Source organism: Artemia franciscana, chromosome 2, assembly GCF_032884065.1.
Source record: "Artemia franciscana chromosome 2, ASM3288406v1, whole genome shotgun sequence".
In the NCBI taxonomy this organism is placed as follows: Eukaryota; Metazoa; Arthropoda; class Branchiopoda; order Anostraca; family Artemiidae; genus Artemia; species Artemia franciscana.
In genome coordinates this window covers 27519281-27531353 of record NC_088864.1, presented here as the reverse complement: position 1 = coordinate 27531353, position 12073 = coordinate 27519281, and the positions used below count along the sequence as shown (strand labels likewise).

At 34.8% G+C, this 12073-nt stretch overlaps 1 protein-coding gene across 1 annotated transcript in view; it reads left to right on the top strand.

Moving 5' to 3' along the window:
• The window catches only part of LOC136039474 (protein still life, isoform SIF type 1-like), a 263198-nt gene that overhangs the window by 44403 nt on the left and 206722 nt on the right, over nucleotides 1-12073 (top strand). The window contains exons 7-8 of the mRNA XM_065723265.1: nucleotides 4408-4537; nucleotides 11343-11481. Coding sequence (XP_065579337.1) covers nucleotides 4408-4537; nucleotides 11343-11481 — 269 coding nt within the window. The remainder of the gene's footprint in view (nucleotides 1-4407; nucleotides 4538-11342; nucleotides 11482-12073) is intronic.

Sequence of the window (12073 nt, the reverse complement as noted above, 5' to 3'; positions counted from 1 at the left end):
TTTTCCTGAGGCCAAAATAATTTCAAAGATTTAAAGAACATGAAAATTGGAACTTGGAATGTTACGACGTTAAAAAATGACTATCGCATCGACATTTTGACTGACGAATTCAGATGGTTTGAACTGGATTTATTAGGAGTTTCAGAAACTCATATCCCAGTGGTAGGAAGCATGAAATTAGGTGACAGAATTTGTTTACTCAGGCAGGAAGGATGGTGTGCATAGACAGGGAGTAGGGCTCATGATGAATAAGGAAGCTGCTAAATCTTGTTTAGGCTGGGAAGGTATTAGTAATAGAATACTAATTGCTCATTTTATGACTAAAAAGTTCAGGGTATCAGTTATAGTAGTATATGCCCCCGTTGAACCAATTGATGGAGATACTAGTGACTCAGATGAATTTTACTTACAGTTACAGGAGCAAATAGACAGGGTACCAGGTAGAAGTATGGTGTTTTTGCTAGGAGATTTTAATGTAGAAATAGGGATAGATGGTATCCTAGCCTAGGTAAATTTGGTGTAGGAAAAGAAAACAGTAATGGCTATAGGCTTTTGCAATTTTGTAGTTATAACAACCTAGTTATAACCAATACGGTGTTTGGTCACAAAATGGCCCATAAGTTGACATGGTATTCACGTGATGGTAAGACAGCAAACCTCATTGATTATATTATTGTAAACAGAAGACTAGCAGGATCAATACAAGATACTAGGGTGTATAGGAGTGCTGTTATTGATGTTAAAAGTAAAGATCACCATCTAGTAGTGTCTAAGATTAATTTAAAGCTGAAGTTTCGGAAGGGTAACTCCCTCCCGGAAAGTTATGATGTAGGTTGACTTCAGGATGAAAATTTGAAAAAAAAATTCCAGGAACAGTTGAATACTAAACTTGAGAGATCAAAATTTGACAGTGTGGAAGATGGATGGAATAATTTAAAAAAACAATTTGTGAAGTTGCTGATGGTGTCCTAAGGAAGAGTGCTAAGACTGCAACTAGGAATATTAGTGAAAAAGCTTTAGGTTTAATAGAGAGTAGAAGGGGTTTGTTTAAGAATTATCTGAGTGATAGGTCGTATGAAAACAAAAGGAATGTAAAGAAAGTGGAGAAAGCACTAAAATATGAACTAGGGAGATGTGAAGTGGAGGCCATGGATAAAATTGCTGAGGATCTGGAAGATGCGGCTAGACGGCATAATAGTAAAATATTATACTGGCATGTTAATAAATTGAAAGGGAGTAGCCAATCCGGACTATTTCCAGTTAAAGATAGAAATGGGACCTCAATTAGTGATAAGGAAAAAGTTACAGAAAGATAGGTGGAACATTTTGAGAATGTGCTAAACCGAGATACAGTTGCAGGAAAAGATATAGATGAAAATGAAAAAGTTTGTGATACCTTGGATGTGAAGGAAGATTTGTTTAGTGAGGAAGAATTAGCGACAGTACTAAAAGGATTAAAAAATAATAAGGCCCCAGGTGCTGATAGTATGATTAATGAGTTTCTTAAATATGGTGGCTCTGAGGTTAGGAATAAGCTACTGAAGATTATGAACATAATTTTTGAAAAAGGGGAGGTACCCAATGATTTTAAGAAAACCTTAATTAAGCCACTGTATAAGAAAGGTGACAAGAGTGAGTGTCGTAATTATCGAGGCATTAGTGTGGTCTCCGTAGGTAGCAAATTACTAAGTAATATGATACTTTTTAGACTGAGAGATGCTGTAGACAAAGTTTTAAGGGAAGACCAATGCGGTTTTAGAAAAGGTAGAGGATGTGTCGACCATGTTTTCACTCTTAGGTTAATAATTGAGAAGTCCCTTCGTTGTCAAACACCTGTGGTCCTCAGTTTTATCGACTATGAGCAAGCTTTCGATTCTGTTGATAGAAGAGCGTTAACAAAGGTCTTATCGTTATATGGTATACCAGAAAAATATATTAAAGTGATTTGTGCTATGTACGAGAATAATACTGCTGCGGTTAAGATAGGAAATGAGGTTAGCAACTGGTTTTGAATTAAATCAGGAGTTAAGCCGGGCTGTGTTCTATCCCCCTTAATATGGATCATTTTGATGGACTTCGTCTTAAGGAGCACAGGAAAGGCAATTGGAGACCATGAAATCAAATGGGGAGGAAGAACGCTCCTGGACTTAGATTATGCTGATGATTTAAGCATATTAGATGAAAGTGTGAGCAAAAAGAATGAATTTTTAGAGGTTTTGCGAGTTCAGGGTGGTAAAATAGACTTGAAAATTAATATTAAGAAGACTAAGTCACTAAGGCTAGGTTTAAGTGAAGATGAACAGGTGACATTAGGTAACGAAAAGATTGATCAGGTTGGGAGCTTTAGTTACCTTGGTAGTATTATTAGTAAAGATGGTGGGAGCAGTGAAGATGTTAAAAGTAGAATAGCTAAGGTTCAGGGTGTTTTTTTCACAATTAAAAAAAAAATTGGAAGAATAGAAAGATAAGTCTACAAACCAAGATTAGAATATTGGAAGCAACAGTGATGACAGTGGTCAAATATGGCTCTGAAGCATGGGCACTCCGAAAAGCAGATGAGAATTTACTAGATGTTTTCCAGAGAAATTTCCTACGGATTGCTCTGGGTACCCGGCTGACTGACCGTATTTCAAACAGTAGGTTGTACGAAAAGTGTGGTTCAATCTCACTTTCTGGGGCTATAATGAAAGAAAGGTTGATATGGCTAGGCCACGTTCTACGGATGAAGGATGACAGATTACCGAAGATTGTCCTTTTTGGCCAACCGTCTGGGGCTACACGGAAAGGAGGTCGTCCTTGTCTGGTTTGGGAGGATGCCATAAATATAGATTTAAAGGAAATAGGAACTTCCTGGGAGGGTGTAAAGAGGGAGGCTTTAAATAGATTAGGTTGGAGGAGGAGCGTGCGCAGCTGTGTTGGCCTCAGGCAGCTTGGTGCTGCAGTGAGTTATTAGTAGTAGTAGTAGTTGTAGTAGTATCTATATATCTAGATTGAACAAAATGGCTATCTCAAAATCTTGATTGGAAGTGTTTTAGAAAATGATGGACGTGGTTGGAGGGGCGACATTTGCCCTCCGATCACTTTCGACTGATAACTAAGACACTAGTTCTCTAAATTTCCAATCGAATGAGCACTTTTTGAAGATTCTGTGATAATGCTTTCTATAGAAACCTAATATGCCCCAAGGGAATAACTTACAACCCTTGTCCTGTGGGCTTTGTCACCTTTAAAGACAAACTGGTCCATGGGGGTTTGTCATCTTCAAAGACATAATTCCCAGCCTTTTCAACTACATTGAACAAAATAGCTATATCAAAATTTTGATCGGAAGTGTTTCAAGAAATGATGGGCGGGGGGGGGGGGCATTCGCACTCCAATTACTTTTGCCTGTCAAAATGGTCACTAGCCCTCTCAATTTCCAATCGAATTTGGCCTATTGGAAGTTTCTACGACAATGCTTTCTATAAGAACCTTATATGCCCCAGGGCATAACTTACAACCTTCGTCCTGAGGGCTGTTGGTGGTTTTTCATCCTCAAAGACATGATTTCTGGACCTTTCAACTACATTAGACAAATTGGCTCAAAATTTTAATTGAATCTCAAGATTTTAATTGGATGTGTTTGGGGAAAGGTTAGGCGTGGAAGGGGGGTTAGTTGCCGACTAATCATTTTCGGCTATTAAAAAGGGCGCTAGCAGTTTCAATTTCCGAACGAATGAGCCCCTTTTGAAGTTTCTACGACAACGCTTCCTATAAAAATCTTCTATGTCCCAAAGGCATTACTTACAACCCTTGCCCTGAGGCCTGGAGTCATCCTCACAGACATAATTTCCAGTTCTTTTACTACGTTGAACAAAATGGCTATCTCAAAATTTTGATTGGATCTGTTTGTACAAAGGGTGGGTGTGGGAGGGGGTTAGTTACCCTCCAATCATTTTTGACTATTAAAAAGGGCACTAGCGGTTTCAATTTCTAGTCAAATGAGTCCTTTTTGAAGTATCTACAACTGCTTCGATACGAAGTGCCCTGGTCTAAGACAAAAAAATAATAATAATAATAATACATAGTGCCAACAGCGTTCTTTACTTAGGCAGCGCTATTGCGCTGCCTATGATTGATGAAGGTTATTTGGATTGATCCCAAAATCCAGCTAAAACTGACTATCACTTTTTTTGGTGATACATGATGTTGATGCCAAAATCTAACTGAAATAGATTATCGCTTTTCTATGGTCGAATAATTAATTTTTTGGTTTATAGAAATTAGTTTATTAGTAATATGAATCAAATCTGTAGATACACAGGGAAATGTTTGTAACAGTCTTAGAAACCTTTTTTTTTTTTTTTTTTTTTTTTTTTTTTTTTTTTTTTTTTTTTTTTTTTTACTGAATCTTGTGTTTATTTTCAGGTGTCAGTTCAAATACCCTCCCTCTTCCACCTAAAGACCCAGCAAGAATGAGGGCCAAATCAGCTGATAGAGGAAGTCGACTATACGCTACTGATAAAGATCGTGGATACCTTAGTGATTTCAGTTCAAGGTAAGTTCTACAGTGTTCTTTTTACTGCAGTTCGAACCAGATACTTTGAAAAAAACATGGCTTTAAAATGGTGTAGATTTGATAAGCATCAGTAAAATAATTGATCATTATGCCGGCTAGATGTCAAGGATTTTTTTTTTTTAATTTGAAATACTAAATTTGATAATACTTAAATTCAATATTGCAATGAAAATATACGAAAAATGGGTAATTTTTTGTTAATAAGGCAGGAAAAAACAAAACTTCTGAACACAAAAATAATGATAAAAGTCTGAATATTTCAGGTTCGCCTCTGGATGGCTTTTCAACAACAAAAAAATAACCATAAAAACTAGTTTAAACAAATCATATAAAGAAAATACAGCAAACGCTATAAAAAAAGGAAACAGGAAAACTTACATTTAAACAAAATCCAACATGATAAAGCACCAGGGCATGAACAGTAAAGCCACTAGACTAAATGTCTGTTATATGTATATTATTGTAGGTTTCATTTATCTTCTGATATGGGATTTAAAGAAAATGAAACAGTCTTTTTATCTAAAAATCCAACTTTTGCTCTTGGTTAAAATGAAACAGGCTAACGGACTATTATGTTAGAAAAGATGAATGGGCCATTTACATTGAATGAATTCGTTCAATTTTTCGAAAGTATTAATCCTTAACTTGTATTCGATTTTAACCTCACACATAAGATTCTTAACTAAAAAGTGTTTCATTTTGCCAGAAGCCCAGATCAAAAGATAGTTCGGACGTGCTAAAACATATATATAGGAGACATGCCGTATTGTTACTTTATAGTTTGTGCTATTGTACTTCGTCATATCAGATTTCGTTTAAATTTGAGTATTACTTTCGCTTTCCTTTTTGTAGGTTGTTTGTTGTGTTTTTCTTGAGATGTTTTGTTTAGGCTAGTTTTTTTTTGTTCATAAAGGCTTCCCTATGTGACACCGAAATTCTCGGACCTTAATATTATTGTTGTTTTAAAGCATTTTTTTGGACTGTTTTAGTAAACAATGTTACCCTTTTTTAACTTATTTTCACTACAACTGTAAATAAAACGGCAGTGGAGTCTGAGAAACTATTAACTTAAATTAGAAAATACTTCATTTGTTAGATAATAGCCAAAAACTGAATATTTCTCTAACTTACATAAGAATCAAGGATTCCATGTAAAATAGACCGTTCTTGTTGAAGAATTTCAGTATAAGTTATGTGGGAATAAAATAATGAGAATAAGGAAGATTTTAAAGATTTTTTTTCTACAGTTGTTAATACTTTTTGGATCTGGAGCTGCGTAGTTCAATTTTAAATTTATCCAGTTAATTAAAACTTGGAAATAATATTCGAAAGAGATACGACGATTGATGCATCTACCAAAGGAGTTACAGCAAACCAAAAACCCTCATACTACGGAGAAGAAAAATGCTATAATTAATATGAAAAGTTCTAAATAAGAAAAAAATTGCAAGTGTATGGTTCGATGCTAGGCGGTATATAAAAAAAGTGTGGGGCAAGTAAAAAATTATCAATTGAATTTATCAGGTAAATCAGGTATTTAATCAGATAATTCATCAGATATTTTAAATATAATATTATTAGCGGCTTCTTTTCATATCAGTGAGTGAATGGATGTCATCAAATTTCAGACTATTTATTTTTATCTTTCTAATCTTGGACGATAATATATTTATATAAATATTTTTTGCAACAGAATAACACACATAAGAAAACATGGTATATAAGAATAACAATGAAAAACCTAACAAATGCAAGACAACACACAATGAAGCACACCATACCATAAAAGTATCTCGCATAATTACACAAAAAGTCGCTCACATGATAGATAGATACTAAATGGTTTAAACCCCTATTATCCATGGCTACAAATAACAGTCTTCTATCCATTGCACAAGTAAAAACTAAGGCTATAGTGACAAACAAATTTTATCTTTTCTTCAGTGTCAGACAAACGGTAGTTTTTTTTTTTCTATACAGACGACTGCCAACATCCCAGTGAACTAGTACGTATTGCCTACAAACGTTGCAAATATTTTTGGTGAAAATGAGCCCCTATCAAACCCGTATTCAAACAGTCTTAAATGTATTTTTATGTTTGTATAATTTATTTCTGGGAAAAAAAAATTTCTGTCAAGTCTGAGCATAAATTAACGTAACGTGTTATCATGTTGAAACAATGATTTGTATTTAAAAATGATTTGGAAAGTAGGAAATAATTGCCGAGCGAGTATTTACCCATTGGTTACATCTGGCCTGGTGCATTTGTTTTGCAAGAGGTAGAGGAGACATGCCTTGACAGGGACGACAGATTATTTAGTAGCTCTAACTTAAAGACTACCAGACATAACTTTATGGGATACTTACATGTTATAGCGACGACAATGTTGTTCTTCATCTGAATAGAACTGGTTTCTCTGTCAGCATTCGGAGATAATTAGCTAAGTCTCAGTGAGATAAACTACTATGCAGGTATAGTTTAATTGAACATTTAATATATAAAGTTGGTTTGGTTAGTGTAGGTATTTAATATAATGCGTTCTTGGCGGTCTGCTTTCTATAATTCCCTTTTTGTATTTTCCATAGTTTTGTTACTAAAGTATTACATTTTTTTCATATTTTGGTGTGTTTCATTAGGATTAACCGAGCTTCACTTCTTTGGTGTGGTCGCTATAACATATATGTTTGAAGCCTTATTTTATCTATACAACAACATATCAAAACATCAGATATGCCCTTAATATTAGGGTATAATAAAATATCGATAGTTTTTTTTCTTCTTTCTTAGATTGCATGCAGGGCACCCAGTGTAAAGTGTAACAAGTCATTATTTTGGGAACCATGCATAAGACCCTGAACATTTTCTTGTTAGTGCTGATTAGTCTTGGAAGGGGAGGGGTGGTGAGTAAATAAATTTCGAAGCATTTTTGGCTTAATAAAGCTGCTAAAAAAGTGCAAAAACACCTGTTTTTGCGCTTTTTTTAGCAGCTTTTCTTTCCAAGAATTTTTACATGTTATTTTCTAAATATTTGAGATTTGAAGGGGTTTTCCATTCAAGATTTTCAAGCTGCCACCTTCGCTTCTTCAGGTCCAAGATGGGTAGAATTTAGCTGAATTTTCATTGGTTTAAATGGAGTTTTTTTTTGGTTGGGGGGGAGGGGGTGCTTTTTTCTGTTTTATTTCGCAATTTAACTTTGCACATTTTTCTGGGAATTGTTAAGTCTATAACAGTGATGTCTATAGGGGTAGCAATGCCCATCTTTGCCCTAATCTTAACCAGTTGAACCTCCCATTTCTAATTTCAAGGTTTTCTCTCCTCTAGGGTTAGTGTACCTTAAAAGGGGAATGACTGACCTGAATAGTTGAGTTATTATTCCCCCCCCCCTAAGTCTAACAAACATAAAACAAAACATTTTGTTGGTCCAATGCAGGGTTTCCGAGGCATTTGACTTGTAAAGTTTACATCTGGGATCCTTTGTGTCTCTTGCGCTTGTTTGTTAATATAATTGCATTTGAAATGGACATTAAACATTAAAAAAGGAAAAGAAATAGACAAATAACGCGATGCGATCGAACAAATGAAAGTAAACAAAATTTGTCTTTCGGGAAAGAAGAGACATCTAATTTAGAAAAGGTTTGCGTTTAGCATCTAACTTCAATCAGGCTCCACTTACATAAATGGGTTTCGTAAACCATCACAAAGAAAACATGTCTTTTATCATCTTGTCAAAATTTATGTGTGTTATATCAACTTGTATATGAAGATACAGTGTTTCTAAAAAAAGATGCGCTTTATTTTAATACTACCTTTTATTAAATACTAAAGGCCCTAGATATGGCGATTTCCTTTCAAATGAGCCCTCTCCCAGTGTTCTACGACCAAGGGTTTGATATTTTTGAATTGAAAAGGGAATAGTTGTGGGAAAAGTCAAGTCATGGCCCAATTGTAGAAAAAGCCAAGACAGATTGTCCAATTAAATGGGCATCGAGTCAATCAAGTCATATGGGTATCATACGATCACCCCTTGCAAATTAATACCGTGACCTATCACTGCTTCCCATAGGACTTTCAAAGTCAATTGGGATTTCCAAAGTGATTTTCCAAAAATCACTGGAAATCACTGAAGAAGTGAGTTGCTCAAGATGTGTGACTGTAATTCACCTAAATGGGCAATTTGGCTATGGTTATTCCAATGGTGTGATTTTCTTTTCGATTCAGTACCATTTTTCAAGGGTTTCAGATTATTTTCAAAATTCCTGTAAACTTGTTTTCCCAATAAACGTTTATTTTTAAGATTAGTAGAAATAAAAGTTACCATTCCTGAATTACGGTCATCCGGCTATTCTTTTTCTCCCGACTGTTTTTTTCAAACCTTGTTTGTAAATTATGGGTTATTATGGGGCTAGAGTTGGATCTTTATTAGGTTGTAGCTGACACTGCATCCATGATCGTCTAAAGTGTAGAATAAGATCAATCTCTTGATAAAAGTGGCAAGAGATACAAAGATACAACATTGTATAATGTAAAACTAGATTATGAATCGTCTTCCTGACTTACTTTTGGCATGCTTTGGATGAAAAATTTGTTATTGCTTTGCCAAAACCGACAGTAGTGTTCCTGCATCCATGTGATAGGGTATGGTTTAGAATGTACTATTTATCCGAATATTACCCGGCAAAAAGGAGATATAGGTATCATATTTTAAACAGTAGCCTATTCCTCTCATAACACTCCTGGATCTGTTATATAACAAAAAATATGTTAAAAATCTATGAAAATACATGAAAAATGTAGCGATGGTATAAAATAAACAAAGGAAAACTATCAATTAGAAAAAATATCGGAAGTCATGCAGCGAAATTTTATTTTGTGAATAATCAGTGGAACTAAACGGTAGTTTATGTTAGTCTAAAGACACATGGAAACGAATCATTTTTACCCTGTTCAAATAAACTCTCCACACGGTTGAAAACTGTTGACACCTGAACTTTCAAACAGTTCGTGGTAACGAACTGTAGTAAGGAGTGACCCGGCTCAGTAGTAACCGAAACTCTAAAAAATAGAAATTTTATAACAATAGTTACATCAAAAGAATCGCATTTTAATGCTGATTTTTAATATATAAATTTAATTAAATTTAGACTTACCCTTCAAAAGTTACGAGCCTGAGAAAATCTGCCCTATTTTAGAAAATAGGGGGATACACCCCTTAAAATTGATAGAGTCTTAACGAAAATCACACCATCAGATTCAGCGTATCAGAGAACCCTACAGTAGAGGTGTTAGGCTCTTATCTACAAAATGTGGAATTTTGCATTTTTGCCACAAGACAGATCATGGATGCGTGTTTATTTGTTTTTTGTTTTTTTGTTTGTTTGTTTTTTTCCCAGGGATGATCGTATCGATCCAGCGGTCCTAGAATGTCGTGTGAGGGCTCATTCTAACGGAATTTAAAATTTCTAGTGCCCTTTTTAAGTGACCAAATAATTGGAGGACATCTAGGCCCCCTCCCACGCTCATTTTTTCCCAAAGTAACCAGATCAAAATTCTGAGATAGCTATTTTATTCAGCATAGTCGAAAAACCTAATAAATATTTTTGGGGACGCCTTACTCCCCCACAGTCCCCGTAGGAGGGGATGCAAGTTACAAACTTTGACCAGTGTTTACACATAGTAATGGTTATTGGGAAGTGTACATACACTTTCAGGAGGATCTTTTTGGTTGGGGGGAGGGGTTGAGGGAAGGAGGTTATGCGGGAGGAACTTTCCATGGAGTAATTTGTCATGGAGGAAGAAAATTTCCATGAAGGGAGGTGCAGGATTTTTTAGTATTTTTTAAAGAACAATGAAAAAATAAATATGAACAAGTTTGTTCAACTGAAAGTAAGGAGCACCATTAAAGCTTAAAGCGAACAGAAATTTTTAGGCATATGGGGGATTCACCTCCTCCTAATACCTCGCTCTTTACGCTAAAGTAATTTTATTAATTTCAACTATTTATTTTACGGCCTTTGTGATTCAGGGGTCATTCTTAAGGAATTGGGACAAAATTTAAACTTTGGTGTAAAGAGCGAGGTATTGAAGAGGGGGTGAACCCCCTCATATACGTAATAAAAACATACGAATATAGAAGTTTGTTACAAAAGTTAATCCAGAAGTTACGTATATTTTTACCAATGGAAATGTTCGTAAAAAATTAAAAGTTCTAGTTGTCTTTTTGAATAACCAAAAAATTTGAGGGTAACTAGGCCTACTCCCCCGCTTCTTTTTTCTCTAAATCGTCCGATAAAAACTATGAGAAAACCATTTAGCCAAAAAAACAAATTAACATGCAAATTTTGTTTTAATTATTCATGTGCGGTGAGCCAAAATCAAAACAAGCATTATTTCAAAAACGTTCAGAAATTAAATAAAAAAGAAGTTTTTTTAACTGAAAGTAAGGAGCAAGATTAAAACTTAAAACGAATAAAAATTACTCCGTATATGAAAAGGGCTGTTCCCTCCTCAACGCCCCGCTCTTTACGCTAAATTATTTTACTGTTTTAAAAAGTAGAGTTGAGAGAAAGAGCCAAACTTTTGCGTGAAGAGCGGGGCGTTGAGGAGGGAACAGCCCATTTCATATACGGAGTAATTTCTATTCGTTTTAAGTTTTAATCTTGCTCCTTACTTTCAGTTAATTTTTTTTTTTATTTAATTACACATAAGTCAATGAAGTGGGTAGTAACTTAGAAGAAAGTTTCCCTTTGTCCAGCTAAATCATATTATTAATATTTTTTTTTCCAGGGCGAATAGCCTCTGTGAGCGTCAGGACAGTGTTCGGTCTGGATACATGAGTGACAGAGAATCAATAAAAATGGGTGTTGTGCAACAAGGCTCTGTTGAGAGTGCTGACTCCCGACTTTGCTATTTGACATCGTCAGAGGTAAGTCTTATTTCCATTAGCTTTAATCTCACTTGACTTCTAGATATCCAATATCTAGCAAAGAAACTATTTGTCGGAAACTTTTTCGAAAACTGTTCTCAGAGAACAAAAATTGTTTTAGGCTTTTGATCTTAGGAGTTTTAATTTAGCAGTCTGGTATATAGATTTGGAGAGACGATTAAACTTGTTGCATTTAAGTATAGTGCCTTTGATGGTGTTCTATTTTGTTGTCAGGTCCTGCGAGTAAAGAAAAAAGATTTTCTTACTTTGGCTGTTTGGCTTATTTGAAATTCAAACCTGAACAACAAAATAATTTATTTTGAATTAGCTTTTAAAGTTGATTTGGAAAAGGAAAACGCCTTTTATATCAATATTTTCTTTAGTAAGTCGAATGAAATCCTTGTCTATATTAATTGATTTTTTTTATAAATTAGAAACTACATCTACTTTTCTTCTGTTCATTTTATTTTGTTACCACAATAACAGGTCTTTATACTCTATATGTTGAAACTACGACTGAAATAAATGGGCAAGAAAAGCTTCAAAATACAGAGTGTTCCAAAATTAGCTTTGACTGACCGAATGTTTTCCA